This window comes from Xyrauchen texanus, chromosome 9, assembly GCF_025860055.1.
Source record: "Xyrauchen texanus isolate HMW12.3.18 chromosome 9, RBS_HiC_50CHRs, whole genome shotgun sequence".
Lineage (NCBI taxonomy): Eukaryota > Metazoa > Chordata > Actinopteri > Cypriniformes > Catostomidae > Xyrauchen > Xyrauchen texanus.
In genome coordinates this window covers 40,034,643-40,060,173 of record NC_068284.1, presented here as the reverse complement: position 1 = coordinate 40,060,173, position 25,531 = coordinate 40,034,643, and the positions used below count along the sequence as shown (strand labels likewise).

General features: G+C 38.0%; 1 protein-coding gene and 3 non-coding genes across 5 annotated transcripts; all 4 read left to right on the top strand.

Annotated features, from left to right (window-relative positions):
- Positions 1-838: 838 nt before the first annotated feature.
- Positions 839-25,267, top strand: LOC127649046 (condensin complex subunit 1-like). 2 transcript variants are annotated; one of them, XM_052133939.1, is made up of 32 exons: positions 839-959; positions 1,444-1,571; positions 1,679-1,754; positions 2,079-2,137; positions 2,240-2,415; positions 2,889-3,034; positions 6,184-6,311; positions 6,874-6,997; positions 7,396-7,543; positions 12,962-13,159; positions 13,238-13,372; positions 13,576-13,663; positions 13,817-14,009; positions 14,101-14,219; positions 14,466-14,678; positions 14,897-15,071; positions 15,164-15,248; positions 16,899-17,035; positions 17,552-17,684; positions 17,773-17,848; positions 17,951-18,154; positions 18,237-18,394; positions 18,541-18,649; positions 18,763-18,886; positions 18,957-19,112; positions 19,342-19,519; positions 19,816-19,910; positions 20,158-20,238; positions 20,396-20,579; positions 24,516-24,672; positions 24,765-24,878; positions 25,053-25,267. In XM_052133939.1, exons 2-32 carry the CDS (start codon positions 1,454-1,456, stop codon positions 25,130-25,132), a joined length of 4,167 nt encoding a protein of 1,388 aa, XP_051989899.1. In that variant the 5' UTR covers positions 839-959; positions 1,444-1,453; the 3' UTR covers positions 25,133-25,267. The 2 variants fall into 2 exon arrangements, with proteins under 2 accessions (XP_051989899.1, XP_051989898.1); XM_052133938.1 differs by having other exon boundaries at positions 892-959; positions 1,452-1,571.
- Positions 2,494-2,818, top strand: LOC127649879 (small nucleolar RNA U85). Its single transcript, XR_007971365.1, has one exon. It is a non-coding gene; the product is annotated as a small nucleolar RNA U85 (small nucleolar RNA).
- Positions 6,441-6,764, top strand: LOC127649878 (small nucleolar RNA U85). The gene has a single exon (XR_007971364.1). It is a non-coding gene; the product is annotated as a small nucleolar RNA U85 (small nucleolar RNA).
- LOC127649877 (small nucleolar RNA U85) lies at positions 17,114-17,434 on the top strand. The gene has a single exon (XR_007971363.1). It is a non-coding gene; the product is annotated as a small nucleolar RNA U85 (small nucleolar RNA).
- Positions 25,268-25,531: the final 264 nt, after the last annotated feature.

Here is a 25,531-nt window from a genome sequence, read left to right as displayed (position 1 = left end):
AGTGCACACAACATTACAGTGAGAGACAGAACATACAACAAGGTAAGAGTATAAATAGACATACAATTAACAGGACATATAACAGAATGGCATATGTACATGTGGAAGTGTTAATGTATATGCAATTCTTCATAAGTGCTACAGTAAGTGCAAAAAGAATGCATTATATTTGTATGTGTGACTATGCACTGGTGGCCAAAAGTTTTGAATAATGTACAGATGTTGCATTATAGAAAGAAATTAGTATTTTTATTCACCAAAGTGGCATTCAACTGATCACAATTGTATAATCAGGACATTAATGCCATGAAAAATGACTACTTCTGAAAAAAAATTCAGAACTTATTAAACTACATCAAAGAGTTCTCATCAAAAAATCCTCAATTGTGCAGCAATGACAGCTTTGCAGATCCTTGAGATTCTAGCTGTCGGTTTGTCCAGATACTCAGGTGACATTTCACCCCACGCTTCCTGTAGCACTTGCCATAGATTTCAAGCGGTTTTCTACCAAGGCTAAGGTGTTGGAATGATGGCTGCTGGAAATGGGGGCCTGTCTAGATTGTATAAAAAATAACTTTTTTCAAATAGTGTTGATGCTGTTTTTTACATCAGTATTACTTTGCGATCAGTTGAATGCCATTTTGGTGAATTAAAGTACCAATTTCCTTCTTAAACAGCGAAATCTGCGTCACGCCCACTACTGGCCAGATGTGTGTGCGTGTGTGTGTGTGTGTGTGTGTGTGTGTGTGTGCGTGCGTGCGTGCGTGCGTGCGTGCGTGCGTGCGTGCGTGCGTGCGTGTGTGAGTGAGTGAGGGAGAGAGCGCGTGCGTGGAGGGGGAGATGACGTACTTCCTTTGGCGCGCTGTGTGAAATTCAAAGCTGCGACTCAAACCGTTCAGTGAATGATATCTGTGGATTCAGTCTCTGTTATAGACTTATTCGGAGTGCGCTTCTCATCGGTGAGTCTATCGAGAATCTTATAATTTTAATTGAAACCTTGGAAAGTATTTCATTTGTTGAGAGAAATATTTTGCGCGTTTAGTCTGTAAGTTAGCATAGCATGGTAGCTTTCCCTGTTAATAAAAAACAAGCATGTTTTGCTTTGTGTTCATGTGTATTTTTTACTCTGTTGTTTCTGTTATATATATATATATATATATATATATATATATATATACACGTGAGGGGTAAAAGTTAAATGTGCACGATTGAGATATATCACTATTATAATATATTATTATTTTTTACAATTTATAACAATATTTATGTTGAATGTGTCTTACAAATAAACTGACCAAAAAAGAGATCTGAATCCTTTATATATATATATATATATATATATATATATATATATATATATATATATATATATATATATATATATATATATATAGCAACATAACTCTCAATTTTTCGCTTTAATCAAAGTACGTTTTGTTTAAGGTGTGCAGGGATGTCGTGGGATTTTATCGTACCGATTTGTTTGGATGATCTTGTGAAGTCTGGAGCAGTGAACCAGTATGTGGTTCAGGATGTGTTGTCTGCCAAACAGCTCCCCTCTCATCTCAACAGTGAGTTCTGATCTCTAAATTCTGAACAACTCTCCGTTCATTATTTCTTTAAAAAATGTATGAACCCATTTCCTCCCTCTTTCTGACTTGTATCTTTTCTTCACAAGGTTTTAAAGCAGCGTTGAGAAACCAGGGGCCATTGTGCATCCTAGAACACTTTGACACAGCGTACAGTGTACTGAAGTTAGTGTGAACACCGATATTTCAATGATTAAAATGCCTAAATGTAAAGTGCCCAAGAACCATTTTCAATTTTTGAAAAGAAACAACTGGAAACTGATATAGAACTGTTAAAGTACAAAAGGCAATTGAAATGCAAAAACATGACAGAAACCATAGGGGCTGGAGGATAACACAAATTGTCCTGTGATGAAATTCTGCATAAGAGACCCATAGAGCAGAAACTTTTAATAACAATACAAATTGATATGTTGTGTTTAAATTTATATTATGACCAACCAACTAGACTTGAGTTTGTCTAAATTTTCTGATCATGTATATTTTAAGACATTGTCGCACGGTGGATGTGGCGGTGAAAGAAGACACCCTTGAACTCCTGATACAAGGTTAGTGTCTCTTACAGTCACACTAATCAAATCTTCCACTTTGGTGCAATGAATCAAAGCTATGTTTACAACAACTTATCACTTTGTTCTCTCTGTTTACAGTGGTCAGGGGGCTGTCTGTCTCTCTACCTACCCTCCTTCTGTCTGGGTCCCTGTCAGCTGTAAACCGCAAACAACAGCTCAATGCTATCAAGATGAGCGTCTTTCTCCTTTGCAAGCTCACAGAAACACTTGAAAGTGACTCTTATAGGGAGGATATTGTCACTGCGCCAAGTAAGGTACTACTGAACATCTAAGGAAATAACATGAAATGTGTAGACCCAAGTTGGTCACACTCCTCTAGAAGTATTAATTGTGCCCAGTGATGAAACAAGGCAAATACGAGCTGATTGGCTGGGATGTTGTGTTCTCTTGCTCTCTGATTGGTGGGTAATCTTGGCAGAGCAGTGGAGATTGGCTGCACTGCTGTAAGGGCCCACCCATAGTCATACCAGCTGCCACTCTGAATATGCACAGTTCTCCTAGATATGGAAATTTGTGAATGAGTTGCAGCTTACAGTGTCTGTGTGTGTCTGTGTGTCTGTGTCTGTGTGTGTGTGTAAATGTGTCGGTCAGCAAAGAGTCACTTCTCTCCTAATGGGCCCACTAGCTGTGAATAATTTCTTTGGTAATCTGAGGGTAATGTCCAGTGTTTCTGAGCTTGTTTATTATGTTGTTTGCACAACTTGAAGGATTTCTCTGTGTCCTTTAGGGTCGTAAGAAGGACAAAGTGGCTGGGAAAGGTCTTCTGCAGTGGGACAGTGACAGAGAGACAGTTCTTCAGTGTTTGACTCAGCTGCTGCAGCTGGACATTCGCACACTGTGGAGTCTGTCCCTAGTGGAGGAGGAGTTTGTCAGGTGAAACCTTGATTTATTACTTTACAGTGTAAATCATGATAATTCTTACGGTCCCGGCATACTCAAAGCAAAGTGCTGCTTTGCTCATTGTCAAAAATACATTTAAAGTGGCTGAGCAATGGCATACTGTTTGTGAATATTCAGACACCCTCCAAACTTCTGTGGGAGGTGTATAGATGAGCATTTAAATATGAGGGTGTACAAGACTAAATGGAAAACCTAAACTAATGTGATATCTAAACATGTTATCAATGACTTCATGCCTTATTCTATTAGCATAATTCACACAAAATCAGTAAAAGAAGCTGTTTAAACCACTTGATGATTTAAACAAATATATATGCAGTAGATGATGTGCAGTTGGTCATGTTGCAATTCTACATTCATAGCAGAAACACACTAAACTAGGAATTTGCATTTTTTAGATTTTGTAGTGATTTAAAATGCACATTAAAAATAACACGTATATGTAAAATTTAAATTTTTCACAAGTTACCAAGAATGGTTTCAACATAAGATCCTTTTCTTTTGGGAAAAAATTTATTGAACAATATGCATTAATAAAAAATGGAAAACAAAATAGATTTTAAACAAGATCTGCAGTACTGAGAGCATGAGGGGAAAGCACAGATATAAACTCAGTCTACATAAAGGCTATCACATTTTTATCATTTCACATGTTGTTGTTATTATTAAGAAAAGAAATTAGTGAAAATTGGCTTTTTATAAAATACGCTCTGTCAGTATTCAGAGATTTAACACACACATACCAGTCTTATAATGCTTCCGAATTCCTTGTATCTTTCCCCATTAAAGCAGATCCTCATCCATTGGTTTGCATGTCTCAAAAGAACTGAATACAAATGGAGGATAATTCAATGCGAATCAAAATATTACAAGTATTGCCTTGTAATATATCTTGGCTTTGCTTTGCTTTAGAAGCACAGACACAAATGTTTTTTTCTCTTATCAAATACCTCGATGACACACATCCACAATGCCCCCAGTGGACTCAATTGTAACCACAAGATTTGGTGGGAGATTCAGAGGGGAAATGCAGTGTAATTCAGTGGTGCTCATGGCAGGCTAACGCGGAATAAAACATGATTTTGCGATTTTCGAGTTGTGATTTTAAAACTCGAGTAGCTGGTGCAGAACGAGTACTCTTATTACTCGTGCACATCTCTATGCTATACATGGCCCTATGCTATACATGGCCATAATATGCACTGTTTTCACTATGATGACACTGATCCTACTGCAAAGGGGGGTGTATAAAAGACTGGTAATGGGCAAAATACAGACAAAGGAATGATAAGAGAGGCAGATGTGTGAATGCTTTCGCTGCAGGTTATCAACGGTGTGAATAGCCACATTTCCACCATCGGGCCAAATGAGGGCGAGCTAGTGCGGGCCAATTTTTCATATCTAGCTACCAGCTTGCGTGAACGGATCAACGTAGAATGATGAATCATCAGTGCTGGTCAGTAGATGAAATCAGGACTTTTCTGAATATTTGGGCTGATGAAAATGTGCAATATCAGATCGACGGCATCTGCTGAACAATACAAAATGTTCAATGATTTTTGTTTTAGTCATAGATTTAGTCTTTTGACAAAAATGTCCATTAAAAATTTTCAATGATTTGTCATTTATTTTAGTCAGTTTACTCTGACTAAAATGTCATATTTAGTCAGCAAAGAAAAAAAATGTGTGTGTGTGTGTGTATGTATATATATATATATATATATATATATATATATATATATATATATATATATATATATATATATATATTTATTACATTTTTTAAATGTGCAAAATGACAAACGTGTGTAAGACTGTAAGACCAAACTTTAATCAAATTTTCAAACTTTTAAGAAAAAATTATCATTTTCTTAATTTAAACATGTATCAAACATATAAAATATCTACAAAATACTGCACAACTGTCAGTAAGTATTAAAGGAATGTTCTGGGTTCAATTCAAACAAGCTAAATCAACAGCATTTATGGCATTTTGAGGGTTTAAACTCCAATGTGAAGCTTATAATTATATAAAAGCACTTGCGTTTAGTCTTTTGTTAAAACTTGTGTATTATCTGAGCTGTAAAGTTGTTTAAATTGTAATTTTTACAGTTGTTTTAGGGTTAGTTGACATTACATCATCATGGTAACGAGGTTGTAAAATTGGCTATAAATTTTCACAGAAAAGGTTTGTAAGTGATTTTATCACACTAAAATCATGCTTGCACTAGAGCTGCAACGAATGATTATTTTGATAATCGATTAATCTTACGATTATTCGGCAATTGTTGCAACGATTAATCATTAGCTCTTAACCGATTATTCAGCTTGTACCTTGACTTAAAAGGTTGTATTAAACGTGCTTACTAACAATAAAGAGGACAAAATCATCTTTTAATAGTACCTCTAAATGACATTCACTGAATTAAAGGGAAAAATACTTTTTTAAATATAATTCAGTAAAGAATTTCACTGCAAAAAATTGTCTTGTTTTCCGTTTAAAATGGTCTAGTAATCCTTAAAACAAAATACATTTACTTGAGAAGCAGGATGTATCTTAAATAAAAGGGTATATTGTATATACATGTATTTTTTTTTCAATTCGTTATACTTCTGCGAGTGCAGTAAAGACAAAATAGACTTGTATTCAAAATCTATTCTCTAAAAGCATGTCTAAATATCTTATATGTTCTCAGGTGAATTAATCTTTTTTTTTTAAAGGATTTAGATATTTTTATTATTATATTCAACATTCTCATATAACATTTTTGTCTTCTGCAATATAGTTCCTAAAATAAATGCATCGCTAGTTTTGGTCAGATTATGTTCTAAATGATGACATGCGTTCACACTTTGATTTTTTTATGAAGTGTGCTGAGCCTACAAAACTACCTCAAACTCCTATTTACTGGCCTAATAAATTTACCTGTGTTTATGTTAAGGATACATTGAAACATAACGCCTCTGAAACAACTTCACTGTTCTGATGACATCTCGCCTTTTTTTTTTAAATCCTTCCACTCTAACAACCTAGCTTTCTGGGTTGGAAATACTTTAGAGCCGTAACTGAGAGTATCTTCATATATCAAAGTGTTCTGTTTTTTCTTATCTAATGTGTGTAGTTGTGTGACATGCTGCTGCTATAAACTCCTGGAAAACCCCACTATAAGCCACATGAAGAGCAAATCCACGAGAGATGCTATCATCCATGTGCTAGGAATTATGGTGAAGAAATACAACCACATGTTGGGTGAGTTTACAGAATCTGTGTATGTAAGTGCATATGGTAGAACAAAATGAGTTTTACATGGGCCCTAATCTTGTTTTGTGTCAAAGTATAGACCCAAGTTGATCACACTCCTCTAGAAGTATTAATTGTGCCCAGTGATGAAACAAGGCAAATACGAGCTGATTGGCTGGGATGTTGTGTTCTCTTGTTCTCTGATTGGTGGGTAATCTTGGCAGAGCAGTGGAGATTGGCTGCTCTGCTGTAAGGGCCCACCCATAGTCATATCAGCTGCCAATCTGAATATGCACAGTTCTCCTAGATATGGAAACTTGTGAATGAGTTGCAGCTTACAGTGTGTGCGTGTGAGTATGTCCCATGTGTAGGAGTGTGTGTAAATGTGTCAGGCAGCAAAGAGTCACTTCACTCCTAATTGGCACACCAGCTGTGAATGTTTTCTTTGGTAATCTGAGGGCAACAACTGATGTTTCTGATCTTGCATAATATGTTGTGGGATGTATTATTGCCTATAATTTTATTCTGTATGTCAGTTTAGTACAGTCATTTGTGTAATGTGTGTTTAAAGGAGCGTGTGTGAAGGTGATTCAGCTCTTGCAGCACTTTGAGCAGCTGGCATCAGTGTGTGCCCAAGCTGTGTCTGCCTGGAGCACAGACTATGGGGTCAAGGCCATCGTCGGAGAGATCATGAGGTGACATTACTTAAAGGGATAGGTCATACAAAAGTGAAAATTCTGTCATTTACTCACCCTTCTGTTGTTAAACATTTTTTCTCTTTTTGTGTGTAACACAAAAATGATGTACTGATATCCTAGGTCACTGATTTTTATTGCATCTTTTTTCCTGCCAATGAAAGTGAATGGCGACTGAGGCCATCCTAACATTCGGTCTAACTTCTCTGTTTGTATTTCACAGAAGAAGTGCAGGTTTAGAACGACATGAAGGGTGGGGAAGACTAAATGGCATTATTTACATTTGAGTTTACTAACCCTTTAATAATATTTCTGATACTTGCCATTTAACTGATGCTTCATCCTAATCCACAAACATTGTACTGATTTAGCTTACTGGTTCTGCATGTGTATTTCAGGGAGATTGGTCAGAAGTCGAGTGAGGAGCTAGCCAGAGAGGGTTCAGGTGTGAAGGCTTTCTCCAGCTTTCTGTCTGAACTCCGCACTCTGGTACCTGAAATAATGATCCCCAACATCAGTGTTCTTTTGACACACCTGGAAGGAGAGGTACTCTTGCATGTTCTCAGCTCACTCTATTGCATCATTTGTATCATTGGGTTCTGCCCAGTTTGGCTGAAATTATTAGTTGAAGTTATCAACAATGCCAACAATAAAAATAAAAAAGAATAGTCGTTTGATCTCATTCAACGTAACATGAGATCACATTAAACTGCAGTTCGTGCCTGACTGAGGAGAGGAAGAATTGCACAGCTCATAGTCCAGATGCACTCTTAACATTCCAAACAGCTTCAGTTGATGTAGATTGCTAAGAATGAGGGAATTATAATGCAAAAATACAAATTAAGTAAATGCAGAAGAACTCTCATTGTGGAATAAGTGGTGCTGCTGCTTATTCCACAAATTAGTTCCACAAAGTAAATCAAATAGACACAACATAAAATGCTAAATCAAACCACATGAAATCACAACTCTCCCACCCGACACAAGCACTCCAGTGGTCAAAAGCCAACTGACAAACACACAAATAGACAATAAAACAGCAGAAAATATTTAGAAACATAAAAAAAGACAAGTCTCTCTGCCCCTCCCCGAGAGCCTTCCAAAAATACTAAATAGTTGCCCCATTTCCTAATGTACAAATCCAGGATGCCTTGCCTTCTCCTCAAATGCAACTAACCTGCCCAACTCTGTGCACCACTCACGAAATGTGTGCATCAGTTGACTTCTATCCCCTGAGGATTACCTGTCTGCCAATCATCGTGCTGGTTAGGACCCAGCTTTTTATTTATTTATCACCTGTAATCAGGACCGCCCCATCACCCAAAATACACAGTATTTACAAATGAAAACTGAGTGTCCACTACTTCACACAAAGCTTTGAACCCTCAACCAAAATTCTTGGATCTTAACTAGGGCTGGATGATTAAAGTAATCGAAACCAAAATTCAGAACCTCTAACTGACATAATTTTCCCATGTCGGTTACTTTCCCCTTAAAAACATACTACCGCGTGTGTAGTCATGTGACTCCGCTCCGTCCAGTCAGCGGCATGGAGGTGAACTCCAACACAGTCAACTGAGCAACAGGAGCCGAACAAAATGAAGTCAAATGTAAACACTGAAGAAAAAACGTTTCAACGACCAAAGGTAATACCACCAATCTGTTTCAACACTTGGAGCACAATCACATTACCGAATATGAACGGTGCATAGCTCAAAAAAAGAGAGAGACTGACAAGCGCCCAGCAACAAGTGCCTCCACAAAGCAGGTGTCGGTAACACAACCATTTACAAATTCTACACAATATGAGAAGGATACAAGACAGAAAAAAATAACTGATGCCATTTGTTACTACATCGCAAAGGATATGGCTCCCATAGCTATAGTGGAGCGCAGTGGGTTTAAACACCTCGTTAAAACTCTCGACCGAATCATGACCATATTTTTCCCAACTCCGCTGCCTAGGATCTTGCCTGAAACCTGAAAAGGTAAACATGCTACTGTTTCTCAGTAAGAACCTGCATATAGAGTGAAAGGACAAGATCACTGAGAGGAAGATCACATGCATTAGCGATAATTTGTCAGATTCAAATCTAGAACGCTATGAGCACACAGCCTGCTAATCCATTAGAGCTGCCCTGTCCAAGCCCTGCTCTTGCTCTTAATCAGCATTGTTCTATTTACATTTTTGCACATGGCATTATTTAAAATATTTGTTTACAGGAGATGCAAGTTACTTTTCACATGACAATATTTAAAATGTATTTTCTTTGCCAAAAACAGCAAGTTATTTATTTTCTGTTTTTAGAAAACTTGCTTTTTACACAAACTAAAATGTGACTTTTTTCATAAGACGTTTTCATTTCAAGCAATGATTGCTTTGAGTTGTTCGATATATTCAATAAATAACCATAAATAGTTTGTTCCTTCTATTATTTTAAAATCACAAAGAAATACACTCTTTCGTTGGAAAAAAATATCCCACCTTTAATAGTTGAGCATATTTACAGTAAAAACCTTGTCAGTGAATTATACAAAAACAAAGCAAAACAAAATAATCGTTCATTAATTGTAATTGAGGTAAAATGTTCAATAAATTAATTTTTATTTTCGGTCATATCGTCCAGCCCTAATCTTAACACATCCCCAAAAAACATGGGTTGTGTCCCGTATTCTGATTGGCATCACCAGCAGGTGGGCATGTCTTTAAGGCCAAGCCTATACAATCTAATCTAATAGAATAGATGCAAAATCTTAAATTGCATCAGACGCACCCTTGAGTCTCGATGTGGACTTGAAGTTTTTTTTTATAGTCCAAGTTTAAATCTTTCTCCCATAATCTCTTGAGATAAGTTGAAGCTCTGTCCCCCAGACTCTGAATGAACGGCGTAATGCACAGATGCCTCATGACCTTTTCAAAAAGCAGTAATCACCACTTCCAGAGTATCTGCCACTTTAGGTATGCTACCCCCAAAAACAGTAAAGAGCAGGTGGCGCAGCTGTAAATGCCTAAATAACTGAGACCTGGGAATCCTCTGACCAGCAGAAAGGGGACTTATTAATATGTAATTTTTGGTTCAGCCATATGCTCGAGGCAACGTTTAAATAAATGTCCGAATTAAATGCTCCGGACAATTTTGTTCCTACTGTGTGCAATTGTGAGATAACAGGGTGTGATATAAGTTCTCTGGTTAGTTTAATAGAAAGGCTTTGCAATGGCAAAATAGAGGCAAGAACTTCCTGTTCTGTACAAAACCAGGGAGGGGCTCTCTCTCAAGTGAAAGTGACCAATAAGCCAAATGTCTGAGACCAAATGCAAATAATAAGTTTTGCATAGGCCTAGCCCACCTTTTGTCAATCGGCATATGCAATTTATTGAAATGTAATCTGGGACACCATTCCAGTAAGAGAGGGGGATACAGGAAGAGATTGTATCAGGTGATTTAATTTTGGAATACAATTCATTTTAATAATAAACCTTCCCAATCATAGATAAATGTAATGAACCCCACCTGCCAACATGGCTCAAACCGTTTTATTAAGGGGTCAAAATTAACTAATGCCCAAATACTTAATGCCCTGTTTGGGCCACTGGAAGGCACTTGGCTGAAAAGCCGTTAGTGGGCAGTAAACTGTCAGAGCCAAAGCTTCCGATTTAGGCCAATTGACTCTGTATCCTGAGAACTTAGAAAAGTAATTAATAATTCTGTCGAGGCAAGGCACAGATCTAGTTGGGTCAGAGACGAATAATAAAATATCTGCGTAAAGCACCGTACATTTCCAAAACCTTAAAAAGATAATCCTATTCTACCATATCAAATGCAGTCAAGTGAGATGGCAGCGACCAGAGTCTGATCATTCACCACTGACCACATGATATTGATGAAACGCAGAAGAGATGTAAAATAAACCGAATAAACCACCTGATCTAGATTTATAAGAGATGTCATAACTTAATCGGTTAGCCAAAATCTTGCACCATATTGTCCAAGCTAGATCAGGGAAATTTGACTTACACTAGCTTGGATCTTTGTCCTTCTTAAAAATCAGACTGATCTGGGCTTTTGTTATGGTTGGCGGAAGCTTTCCATTCTTTAATGATTCCGTATAAACTTCTAACGTAAGTGAAGCCAGTTTGGTAGCATATAATCTAAAAAAAATTAAGCTCCAACTTTTTTTGATACCAATTACATGAAATCCGTTTAACAAGATTACAAACGTTACCTCAAACTTTTTATTTTTTCAGTTTGTTGACCTTTTTCTTTTTTTACAGACTCAAAGACTCATCTCCTGAGCCTTCTGGTCTCCTCATGCCAGGGTCGGCAGGGGCAGAGGCTAAAACATTAATGTGAATAGGAAAAAAAACAAAGCTAAACATTTCAGCTAACAGTATAAGTAGTTTAATGTGAGTTAAACTTGATCAGTTACTGTCAACCTTAAAGCATTTTTAGCATCGATTTAGCTAGCTATCTATAGCCATACATCCAAACAATATCTTGCGTTACGTAGGTCCCAGTTTATAGGACTATGTCACCGTGCACATAAACGTTAATTTAAGTACACAAGCATGTACGACCCATTTAAATTTTTCATGAGAATTTGCTATTTTAAAGTACCATGGAGAAGTTCAACATCATGTTAAAAACAGATAGTTGGAAACAAGTCATGGGTATGTAAGTATATTGAATTGGACTAAACAAAAAAATTAGCTGTCATCAAATGAGTGATGATCACTAGTGTGTGACTTTTTATATTATTATCTGTATAATTTTTTTCCAACATCTGAAGTACCTCATTTTGTTTTGGATATCCCAATATGTAAATAAAATAATATTTTGGTTGCATTTATGTTAAATAAGCACATAATATCTGAATATTGATCGCAGACCCCGAACTTGTATCGTGGCTGACTAAAAGTATCGTCAAATAACGGATTGCAGCCCAAGCGAATCGATGCAAGACCTTATCGTGATGAAACGTCCAATTTACACTCCTAGAAACAGCCCAGGATTTCATGAAATCTTGTCAAGAAATTTTCTAGCCATGCATTAGGAATGTCACAATTATGAAATTTGGCTGACGATTAATTGTCTGTTTTAGGGCTATGATCATTAATTGTCTTGGGTCTTTCACGATTAATTGTCATAATTCACAAGGTGCATGTGTGCTTCATAAGGCATTTTTACATATTTAACTTAAAATATATAAATCAAATAATAAAATGGGGATATATGATTTAAAAAGTCTTAAACTTAGACAATTTTATTTTTTTATATCAATACTTCAAATGTCTCTTTTTGGACAACTTTTTTCTGTTGTTTTTGGAACTCATGCATTTTATATAAATGTAATATATATATTTTTATCTATTCATATAATATATTATGCAATAGTGAAATATTTCTGCCCTAATTTCTTGACTTTCATATGTTTTAATGCTATTTGATAAAACCCACAAGCCCTTATTTCTCATGATTTCATAATTTAATATTTTTTTCATTCCACAGAAATGGAGTTGGCGTGTGTCTCCTCTGTCACTGCGTGTCATTAACATTTCCCATTATACGATTGTTTAAAGTGAAGCCTGTGTGCTTTGTTCACTATCAAAGTATTGATATTTTTAGCCTTTGCTGAAGGCATGTGCATCAGAGCGCTTGAAGCACTTTGCGCTCTTCCGGACTCGAGCTGCTCTTGTTGACATCTGTGTTGCAGCTCAGTGACGCTCGGAGTTCAATTGAATGACACACAAATTTGCCATTCATGGCATTTATACATTTCCTTAAAATTTGTTCATTAAATTGTGATTGGATTTTGAAGTGTGAAATAATCGATCAAAGAACCGTAATCGGATGATTATTTAATAATTGCGACAGGCCTACCATGCATATAAAATTTTTTCAAGTATGCTTCTCATGTCTTGGACCTTGTGCTTTTATTAATATGTTGTGTGTTTTTTTTTGTCAGAGTCCAAGCCTGCGTGTGGCAGTGTGTGAGGTTCTCGGTGAGGTTCTGGTGCGAGTTTTGACTGGAGATAAGCTGGATGATTCAGCTCGTGCGGACCGAGATCGTTTCCTGGACACGCTGCAGGAGCATATTCATGATGCACATGCACACGTCAGAGCCCGCGTGCTGCAGGTCTACACGCGTATTGTCAATAGCAAGGTATGTGTTGTCATTTCGGCAGATAATGCCATGTGTTTCTGATAGGATGTTCTTAAGATATAATTCCCGTTCTCTTAGGCCTTACCACTGAACAGGTACACTGAGGTTATGGAGCTAACTGTTGGTCGCCTTGGTGATAAATCTGTCCATGTGTGCAAGAGCGCCATTCAGCTGCTGGCTGCCTTCATTGCCCATAACCCTTACAGCTGCAAGGTACAAAAACACAACTAAATCAATTGGTACGTACACGTTCTGTGCGTGTGCATGTACTGTGTGGATGCCAGTCAATATTCATCTTTAGACATTTAAAACAATCAACTTTCAACAATAAAATTGTTTTTGTTCTTGTTTTTAAACTCGTGTCAGAAAAAAAAAGAAATGATTTTTACAATTCCTTTTTTTTTTTTTTTTTTAAGCTGAGTAGCAAAGACCTGAAGAAGCCTCTGGAAAAAGAAACGGCCAAACTAAAGGAGATGAGAGATGCACAGAGAGAGCAAGAGCCTGGTACACTTACTACCTTTTTAATTTGATTTCTCAGTCTTTAGCTACTTCCTGCCTGAATGACTTTCCATGAGTGTTGTAAATGCAGTCTTATCTTACTTTGTGACATGTGTTAATCTATTCTCCATCAGATGTAACATTTTACATTGTTTATAGTTGCAGTGATCACAGCAGCTGATCTTTGGGAAGCGATGAAGCCTGAGGTGGAGCTGACAGTGAAAGCACACCTGGAGCCCAGCAGTGAGGATGAGCGTGATAAAGAAGAGGAAGAGAACGAAGGAGAGGAAGAGAGGAGCGACAGAGAAACTGCTGTCCAAATTGCACAGCTTCTCCGAGAAAACAAATACAGGTACATGTGACACATGCAGATTAAATGGTTTCGTACACTTACATGTCCATACACAAGAATGAGGTGTATAACTGTGTGTGTGTCCATGCAGGAAGGCAATTAGTCTGTATATGAGGGCCCACTCACTGTTCCCAGAGTCTTCATTCTTCTCTGCACTGGATGACCTGAACACAGAAACCCTCATCAATGGACTTGCAACACTTTTCATAGGTAAGTTTTGCCTGTTTACTTGTTATGTAGCAAATGCCTTCTATCAAAAGCTGTTTCCACTACATTAATCTGTCTTGCTGTAAGAAGACTAACTAGTTAATGTGTTCCTCCTACCTAGAACTGAACCTCATTCCTTTTTTTAGCAGCCCTGATGTGTAGTATTTGACTCGCGTTGCACAATTCCACAAATCTTTGGAGCTTAATAAACCTTGCTGTTACTGAGATGTGGTGCTTCTTTTTTCTCAGGCCCAGAGCAGGAGACACCCGAGGCTGAAGCAAGCAATGCACCACCAACCCCACAGAAAGAGGGTGAGGGAGGAGAAAATGAGGGGAGAGAGAATGAAATGAAGAAGCAGGAGATGTTGGTTCAGTACTTGAAAGACACGGAGAGCTTCGCTCTACAGGTGGAAAGAGCCATTGCTGTCATTAACAACATGCTGTACTGGAAAACAACTACAGGTTATTACTACAGATAATAATACTTCAGCAATAACTTCTACTGTAGATTATCGCCCCAACACTTCATACCAACAACTCTGCTACAATAGCAGCTCAGCTAGACAAAATTGATGTCAGGTTTCAAGAACATGCGAAGCATTAAAAATGTCTGATTTATGTTTAACACTCAGACAGAATGTGTAATCCTCTCTCTCTCTCTCTCTCTCTCTCTGTCTCAGTGGTACAAGAGGCAGTGCAGTTCTGTGTCACAGCGTTTGAGTTTAGTGTGGCTGACTCTGTGTGTGGGGTCAGGAAGATGCTGCCTCTGGTCTGGTCTACTGACGTCGCTGTCAAAGATGCTGTGATTCAAGCCTACAGACGACTCTACCTCAATCCTCACGGTGACAACACCAGGTATGCCTGTATTTAAGTGCCTTCCTCAAGGCTAAAGGAACACATTGATATTATTGAAGCTCAAAGAATAACTTTTGTTTTTTGTTCCTCAGGGCAAAGGCTCAGACTCTAGTGGACAGTCTGTCAGAACTGATGGTTGATTCTTCATTAGGGACCATCCAGTGTCTGGAAGAGATTGTGAGTATCATGCATTAAGCATCTTTGCACTCTTTTTCATTGGATATTATTGCATCTATTTGTAGATGCACTCATAAATTGCCCAAAACTAGTTAAAAAAAAATAAGTGCCCTTTTTATGTCATCCAGTTGCACTTGTTGTCTAGAATTTATTTGTTACAATAAGGCACCCAAACACAACGTTTATTCCATTATTTAGACTGTAAAATATGGCTCTGTCTGGTCCTTATAAAGGAAGTACGTGGTATCCAGCACTTTGAAGGTCCAAAAGTTATATTTAGGCAGCATAAAAGTAATAAATATGACACCAGTCGATCAATGAATGTCTTCGGAAGCAAATCGATGGATTTATGTACGAAACAAATCGATAGTTAAAATGTTTCAAAACGGCGCTTCCATCCAGGGCTCGGATGCAGTTTGAAATGGCCAAACTCTTGCATGACGTGCATTCTTCTGTTGTAAATAAGCGGCGCTTATGAATTCTTCCATGAACTCACCAGTGTGCTTGCTTCACCCTTTCGCGTCAGCTGCGGCAGGAATCGCTTTTTAAAAATTAATAACGTTTTAATAATCAATTTATTTTTTACACATATAAACGCACATCGATTTACTTCAGAAGACATTAATTGATCGACTTGAAAAGCCATTATAAACTATATATAAATGATAGACAACCATCTTTCCATTTACCATCAGGCAACTATCCGTATATGACAACGGCGGGAAATTACTCAAACATATTAAGATGTAAAAGCAATTCTAAATGTAAACGTAATTATAATGATAATAATCACTGAAATATAAATCATTGTTCGAGGTGAATGTGTTTTTGTATTTTGTTTAATCGCAGATGTGTAGTCGAATTAATATATTCTATATTATAATATGTTATTAATTTAAGTGTGTGTGTGTGTGTGTGTGTGTGTGTGTGTGTGTGACCGACCCTGCAGAGTTGCACTCACAATTAACTGCTCTGATAAAATGAATCAAACTGAATTCAAAGCACCTCCTAGACTATACTATTCTTGCAACAACAAAAAAAGAAATTCACAAGATTGAAACAAAGATTGAGAACCCTTTACATGTGTTCCACGAGTCCGCACACCTCGAACATACAGCGCATCAGACATGCGCATAGACTGCTTTTATCTTATCTGTTCTTAAAAGTATAATAGTATAAATGTCTTCTGTCAGTGTGTGTACTTTGCTGCCTGTGTAATTTGATATGTTGGTAAAAACATCTGACTTGCAGTGCATTATTTGTTCATTTATCATGGGTCAAAACTCTTCATCAGGCAACTATTCTTTATTTAAGGTTATTTTATTCATTAGGCTATTGTATTAATATTGGATGTTCCCGTCATAATATTTCCACCGGTATCACATTTTACGGTGTTGTCCCCTTGTACCGAGTAAAACTAGTAACACTGTGGCAACCCTAATACAGCGTATAACTGTACACAGATGCTGATCATTCGCATCAAAAGGGATGTATACCTAAGGCTTTAGTCAGCAACCATTTTCCTGGGATAGCATCCAGCTAAATCTGGATAGCTTCACACATGCTTTTTTATTCCCTCTGCATCAAAGTTTCTGTTGAAGTAATTTCTGTTAATTTTCTTTTATTTTTATATACTTTTCCTCTGTGCAGGTGCAGGAGTTTTTCAGCAACGAGAGTGCCCTGCAGTCTTCAGTTGTGCAGGTTCTGTGGGAGAGGTTCTCTGGTAAACGAGAGACTTCAGCACTCCACAGGAGAGCTGCTGTGCTTCTGCTGGGCATGGCAGCACGGTGAGACACAAACTTGTACACAATATTCAAGATCTTATCAGTCAGTATGTGGACTGATTAGATGGAACTAAAACTTATGCCCTGTGATGAGACCAAGGCGAATGTTAGCTCATTGGATAAGAGACCGAGCTCTCCTGTGTTCCTATTGGCAGATAATCTTGGTTGAGCAGTAGAGTTCAGCTGCTTTGCTGTAAGGGCCTGCCTACATTAAACAAGCCCCTCCTCCCCTTAAGCTCTCACTTTAGAGATATGAATGAAAGGGAGATGGATAGGGTGGTCATTGTGTTTGTTTGTGTGTGTGTGTGTGTGTGTGAGTGTGAGTGAGAGAACACAGGTCGAGACTCTGTTCTCTATAATGTCTAATGGGCTATGAGCTTGTTCTTTGGAAATCTGAGGGCAACCATGCCTTTGCTTTTGAAGGCACAGAGATTAAGTTATGATGCTTACAACTGGTGAGGCATAATATAAAACAATTATACTAATTTCCTTTTTATATGTTTGTTTGTGTGTGTGTAGTGCAGAGAGGGAGGTGGTTCTCAGTAATTTGGACACACTCTGCTCTGTCGCTCTGGGAGAGAAGGTTGCAGAAGATTATCTTCTAGCTCGGGACACACTCGTCACCATTGTTAATATAACAGACCACGTGAGGGTGCGTAAATACACATGCACACTCTTTGCCGGCATGAGGTCATGTATTTGACTTTTAGTTAAATGTTTTCTTTTATTCTGTGTCTCAGCAATCCAAGAGTATTCCCTTCAGGCTTCCCATGGACCACCATCTCTTCAGCTGTCTGTCCCAGGCTGTTGCTGATGGTATGTGATCCTTGGCACCCCTCTTTATTTGTCAGTTTCAGTATTGGTTTCTTTCTCATGTTTAAGCTCTTGTTGGTAATGTTTGTACCTTCACTCAAACAGGAGTTGTCACATCTGACCCTCATTGGCAGCCCTTCATGGAACAGGCTGTCCGTCTCATCTACTTTCTGGCAGAGTCACCTGACCAGCTGTGTTCCCGTCTCCTTCAGCGGTCTGCTCGTCTCCTATTGGAGCAAATCACGGAGGGTGGGGAGCTCAACCAGTCACAACTGCAGGAAGGCGAGTCTCAGGGCTCTGAAGAACAAGGTAGTGTGGGCACAAGAGATATTGAGATATTTGTGGATTACAAGTTCGAATGAAATGTGTAACATTCTCTCATTCTCTCTAGTGAATTGTGTGAGTCTGGCCCAGGTGTTGTCACTATGCGGAGCTGTGGCATTCTGGCAGGTATCTCACCTTGAGAGAAGTGTCAGTGCTGAGCTGCGGAGGAGGAGAGGAGAAAAGGAAGAGGAGGAGAAAGAGAATGCACCTGCCAACAAAGCAAAGGTTAATGAAGAGAGGCCCTTGATTTGGTTGTTTCCTGTTTGCTACACAAATTTAAGTGCTGCTCCTTTTGCTTGGAGTCTTTTTTTTTTTTAATTTATATATATATATATATATATATATTCATATTCATATTCATATTTTTGTAGAAGGCCAATGACAGTTGTGTGGAAGAGGAGCTTGGGCTGGTGGGCGCTTCAGCTGAGGACACAGAGGCTGAGTTTATTCGCAAGGTCTGCGAGACCGAGTTACTAGCTGGTGAGTCCGTTTCATGACATGCTCAGAAATCAATATTTATCAAACAATATATATTTTCTTATTTTGCTTGATTTTTGAGTTCCTCAAATTAAGAAAAGGTGGTCTCTCTGTAGAAGGGAACATGCTGAGTTCTTTTCTACCCCTGCTGGTGAAAGTTTGCAGCTCTCCTGGCAGATATTCCCACCCTCAGCTCATCACTGCTGCCTGCCTGGCTCTGTCTCAGTACATGATGATCAGGTATTTTTACACACACACACAGTCAGGTGTCTTTCATGGCATAAGTGATTAATAACGATGTCTGCTTCAGTCCTGCAGTTTGTAAAGACAACATCCGTCTACTGTTCACTGTGCTGGAGAAATCCACACTTCCTATCGTCAGGGCCAACACCATTGTTGCTCTCGGTGACCTAACAGTCCGCTTCCCCAACATCCTGGAACCCTGGACACCCAACCTTTATGCCAGGTAGTCTGTGACTCATTGATTGTTTATTTTGGTATCTTAGAAACAGGTGTTGTTGCACTGCACTAATTTCAGATTGATTATTCATGGTTTAGGGTGTAATTTCTGCACTTCTAGCGGCACCAAATGGAACTGCACATTTGTTTAATTATATTTAATATATCAAACAGGTTTCCTAATCAATGATTGTGGTTTTTTGTGATCATTATTGTGTCACTGTGTTTGTCTTCAGGTTGAATGATGAGAATGCATCTGTGCGACTGACCGCCATAACAGTTCTGACCCAGTTGGTGTTGAAGGATGTGATGAAGGTCAAAGGTCAGGTCAGTGAGGTCGCAGTGCTCCTATTGGACCTTGAACCACACATCGCCAGCCTTGCTCTCAACTTCTTCAATGAGCTCTCTGCAAAGGTAGACATTGTGCAGCTATTCTGCTGACAGTCTCTTCCTCTATCCAAGGTTTCTGCAAGTCTTAATATGTAGTTTTTCGGTGTGATTTGTGGCACCAAAAGAAAATTTCACCATAAATCACTATACCTTATTACATATGAACCTTGTTTTTGTCATGAAAAAAGACATGGAAGCTGGCATGGTGTTAAAGGTATTAAGTCTTCATGAAACCTGTAGAAACATTATCTAACAATCTGAGCTGTTTTTTCATCATGCTTATGAAAGATGACTATTTAAATGATTAGCTTTTTCTTCAGGACAATGCCATATATAACCTTCTGCCAGACATCATCAGCCGATTATCTGATCCTGAACGAGCAATGAAGGAGGATGATTTCAACACCATCATGAAGTAAGAAAACATTCTGCAAGAACTGCAGAAGTTTCACTTCAGAACAACCTTAAACGTAAACCCACTCTTAAGCTAGTGTGTGGTGAGCGTACTGGCGCACTATGGCTGCCGTTGCATCGTCCGGGTGGATGCTGCATACTGATGGTGGTTGAGGAGAGTCCCCTGTTCACTGTGTAAAGTGCTTTGATTGTAGTGTCAGAAAAAGCACTATATAAATGTAACATTCATTCATCTCTCTCTCTCTCAGGCAACTTTTCTCTTACGTCACTAAGGAGAGACAGACGGAGAGTTTAGTGGAGAAGCTCTGCCAGCGTTTCAGAACAGCAAAGTGAATAAACACACATTCACTGTATAGTTTTTGAAGAAATATTTTTAGGACAGGAAAAGCCTCTGTCCTATGTTTATGTGTGGGTTAATTATCTAGACTACTGTGAGTCAGTGTACAGATGTGTATTTGAGTATAGTCACCTATTTTCTCTCTGCAGGACGGAGCGTCAGTGGGCAGATCTGGCTATGTCTCTGTCTCTTTTGTCTGTGTGCGAGCGTGGTTTCAAGAAGCTGCAGGAGTGCTGGGACTGTTACAGTGATAAACTCACTGAGCCTGGAGTGTATCAGCCCCTCCTCTCCATCTTGGCTAAACTCCGCCGAAGAGCCAAACCACAGTTTAAGGTATCACAGTTAAACACTTCCAAGGAGGTTTAACTGCATATTAGACACTAATATTAGTTAGGGCAGTATTTCCAAACATTTTCTGCCATGGCACAGTTTTGATAAGTACAAAATCCCATGGTACACCAATATCACATTAAACACAAAATTCCATGGCACACCTGACAACCAGTCACGGCATATTAGTGTGTCGAGGGACAGCGGTTGGGAAACACTGAATTGGTGTATGTGCAACTGGTAATTGGGCGGTCATTATTATGTGATGTCATGCATACAAGTAGAATCAAAGTACGGAAGAAGCCAATAGCAAAGTATTTACAAATAGTAAAGCAAATTCATTTTTTTCTGTTGTGCAAGTTAAGCATAAATACACCTGAATCACTATAACACAACCTATATGATTTATTTATGCATGGTATGTAACATATAATTAGCTCAAAGCAAACCACAATGAGTTTCATTAGTTAACTATAAACTCAGATGTGTGTATTAATATGTGCAACACTACCCATTTTTACCAATAAATCGGTCGGTTGCTTGAACGACTAGTTGTGTTAAGGATGATGTATAGTTAGGCTCCGTTATGGTCACAGGACCCCAATCAGATGCATTTCAGAGGGATATACAGACTCATTGTCCATATATCCGCATAATGAATGCAGTATTACTCGCTTCAGTGTAAAAGAGCTTGGGAGTCTCAGGGCGATCCTCGCTGCAAATTCAAAAGTGCAGAACAGCAAGGTGATGCATGCAATCATGTAATTCACCACATAGAGCAGTTTAACCTTTCCAACTGCTATTTATTTAAGCAGTGTCCAACAGAATCAACAAATATGGGAACATTACCAAAAGTGATCGTCTTGTAATGTGTTGATGCAGCGCTTTGATAGATGAAACAGCAGCGGTCCATAAATGGACTAAACTTATTGCAGATGATTTTATTATGCTGACTTATTTACTTGACCACAATCTATCATCACACAAAAACGCTCTCCAAATTATTTGAGAATTGCGTCTCCCGTTAAAACCACCTTTAAAATATGAACGTTAGTAGTTGTCCCCCTTAAATGACTATTCAGTTTTTGTACATCTTGTCAAATAGTTGACTACCGTAGCACATCTCTAGTGTGTATGCAGTAGGGCTGGGCGATAAAACGATTTCGATATGGCATCGCGATAATATTTATTTAGACTACGATGACAAACTTTTGACATGTTTACTCGATATGGATAGACCTAACAGCCTATTACAAAGCAGAAATAAACGGACAACAGCCAGTCAGAACGCAGATTTTGGCTTATCTTCCAAAGCTGAGGAAATTTTTGACAAAAAAACGTAACAAGACGTCAATTATATGGAAGTGGTTTGGCTATCTGAAAAGCGACGACGCGCAAATAAAGACGGTCTGCATAATGCGAGATTAAACTTAACGAGTTTTTTCTCGAAACAACGACTTTATTCTCGATATTTAATGAGTTTATTCTCAAGATTGTATTTCGACTTTTTTCTCGAAATTTAACGAGTTTAATCTTGCATTATAATGACTTTAATCTCGAGATGGCTTTATTTTTTTTATTATTGCTTGGCCCTAATCCTCTTCCGTACATTTGAGATATTTAAAACCAGTACACAATTAATATTTTATTTATCTGAGAGTTAAGTACTTAAATCTGCCAGGGACTTTGTGGTTCACTTGTTTACATTTGTTGTCTTGGTTGTACCTCTACAAACATTTTGAAATGTTTGCTGCCCTGCCAAAGAAATTTGATGTGATAGTACTGTAGTCACAGCTTTTAGTTTGATATTTTATAATAAGTTACAAGGCAAGCTAACTTGCATTGTTTTGTCAAGGCAGATAAAGCATGTTTGCTAAAAGTAAAATGTTAACATTTAGATTTAAAGTTTATCAATATTCTTTTATAACAAAATATATTCTCAACCAATCCATGTTTGCACAGTTAAATGTTTGCATTGTTATTTATTTATGTTAATAAACTATATAGTTCAACAACTATTGAACCTTCTGGTTTCTTCAGGCATCATTATCAGTATACTTTTCAAATGGGCAGCATTATTAAATTATATATCGTAACAAATATCGATATCGATCAATATGGAAAAAAATATCGTGATATATTTTGCCATATCGCCCAGCCCTAGTATGCAGTAAATACAAATTTGTTATTAAAAATTGTTAGCAAAACTATTCACTCTGTCTACTGCAGAGTTGCTTTCCACCATCTTTCATGTTTGTTTCCTCCCAACTCTGGTATTATTGAGAATTCCCACTGGTAAATATGACTTGGTCATTCATACAGTTGTCAGAATTTACATAAAAATTTAGCCAAATACATTTAAACTCAGTTTTTCACAGTTCATGACTTTTAATCGTAGAAAACATTCCATGTCTTAGGTCAGTTAGGATCACTATTTTAAGAATGTGAAATCGGAATAAGAGTGGAGAGAATTCTCTTTCAGCTTTTATTTCTTTCATCACATTCCCAATTGGTCAGAAGTTACATACACTATTAGTATTTGGTAGGATTGCCTTTTAAATGGTTTAAACAGTTTGGTTAGCCATCCACAAGCTTCTCACAATAAGTTTTTGGAATTTTGTCCCATTACTCCAGACAGAACTGGTGTAACCTTGCTTGCACATGCTTTTTCAGTTTTGCCCAAAAATGTTCTATCGGATTGAGGTCAGGGCTTTGTGATGGTTACTCCAATACCTTGACTTTGTTGTCCTTAAGCCATTTTGCCACAACTTTGGAGGTATGCTTGGGGTCATTATCCATTTGGAAGACCCATTTGCAACCAAGCTTTAACTTCCTGGTTGATGTCTTGAGATGTTGCTTCAATATATTCACATAATTTTCCTTCCTCCATGATGCCATCTATTTTGTGAAGTGCACCAGTCCCTCCTGCAGCAAAGCTCCCCCACAACATAATGCTGCCACCCCCATGTTTCACAGCTGGTATGGTGTTCTTAGGCTTGTAAACCTCACCATTTTTCCTCCCAACATAACGATGGTCATTATGGCCAAACTGTTCAATTTTTGTTTCATCAGACCAGAGGACATTTCTCCAAAAAGAATGATCTACTGTATGTCCCCATGTGCAGTTGCAAACTGTAGTCTGGCTTTTTTTTTTAATGGTGGTTTTGGAGCAGTGGCTTCTTCCTTGCTGAGCAGTCTTTCAGGTAATGTCGGTAAAGGACTATTTACTGTGGATATAGATACTTGTCTACCTATTTTGTCCAGCATCTTCACAAGGTCCTATGCTGTTGTTCTGGGATTGATTTGCGCTTTTCGCACCAAACTACTTTCATCTCTAGGAGATGGAATGCTAAGCGGTATGAAGGCTACTTGGACCATTGGTGTTTATACTTGCGTACTATTGTTTGTACAGATGAACATGATGCCTTCAGGTATTGCTCCCAAGGATGAAACGGGCAGGCTTTTTTTTTCCTGAGGTCTTGGCTTATTTCTTTTGATTTTCCTATGGTGTCAAGCAAAGAATCACTGATTTTGAAGGAATGCCTTTAAAATACATCCACAGGTGCTCTTCCAATTTAGTACACTAATTAGCTAATTAGTTAATTGTCTAAAGGCTTGACATAATTTTCTGGAATTTTCCAAGCTGCTTAAAGGCACAGTTAACTTAGTTTATGTGAACTTCTGACACACTGAAATTGTAATCTAGTCAATTAAAAGTGAAGCAATCTGTCTGTAAACAATTGTTTGAAACATTACTTGTCATGCAGAGTAAATGTCCTAAACAAGTTGCCAAAATTAGTTTGCTAATGTTAAATCTGTGGAGTGGTAAAAAATTTAGTTTTAATGACGGAGTATGTTATCTTCTGATTTCAACTGTATGCAACTCATAAAAATTAAGTTTTCAAGTGTTGTTGAAATTAATTTGTGGTCTGTGTGCAGGCACAGGTTGAAGACTTTGAGAAGCGATTAACAGCCGTTCACACTAAAGGGCTGGAGAATGTGGAGAGTGAAGGGAGAGAACAGCAGATGGGAGACACACAGAGCCAAAACATGCACACACCACAGCCACACAAGGGCACTCGCAAAACCACACGGGGTAAGACATGACGCATACAGATGAAGCACATTTGTTCTGACAAACAATAAATGAACACTTATCTTTTCTCTCGTTTTCTGGCCATTCCACAGGCCGTGGGAAGCCCAAGTTAGATGACACTGACCTTGTGACCCCAAAAACGACTCGCTCACGTCCCAAGGCTGTTATCACCTTTACCAGTGATGAGGAAGATGAGCAGGAAGATGGTCAGTCCACAGTATTACTTGTATCAATGACTAGAACAATCATTGTACTAATTCTAATATTAACAAATATACTGTATAGGACTGATGGTATGCACATTGGGACAAAGTATATTTTTAATAGAATTTATATTACATTTTTTACTTTCTCTTTAATTGTGGTTTGTTCTCTTCCAGATGCTGTCATGGCTGAGAGTGAGACGCCTAAAGTGACCACACCCATTGCCCGCACGCGACGCACTCGTCTCAGACACTGAGTGCTCTTTTTATTTTATGTCTGGTTTGTTTTTTGTCTTTCACATTCAACCTAATGATTTTAGACTGATGAAAGCTGACTATTCAGTTTTTATTTTTTAATGTTTAAAATTTTAGTTGTCCATTCAACATATGTCTGTCTTGGTTGTTTTATTAAAGATTTTAAACTAATGACTGGATGTTTTTTGGTCTACATGCATGTAGCATTGGTTAAAGTTTGCATTTCTTTTTAATAAGAGCTCACATTTTTAACTTAAAAAAAGAAAAAGTACATTTACTTACTGGGGTATTTTTACATGTTGTCGAATGGGAAGTATCTTATCCAGAAATACCTGCATAAATTAGTTTTTGTAGTTTAGAGTTTGGCTTTAAAGAGTTAAAATGGTTGTTAAAAGCTGTGT

Coding starts and splice junctions, on each gene's coding strand:
- LOC127649046 (XM_052133939.1), top strand. CDS start 1,454: ATGTCGTGGGATTTTATCGTACCGATTTGTTTGGATGATCTTGTGAAG. Junction 18,887..18,956: donor TCTCAGTACATGATGATCAG/GTATTTTTACAC, acceptor TGTCTGCTTCAG/TCCTGCAGTTTGTAAAGACA. Junction 19,911..20,157: donor GATTTCAACACCATCATGAA/GTAAGAAAACAT, acceptor TCTCTCTCTCAG/GCAACTTTTCTCTTACGTCA.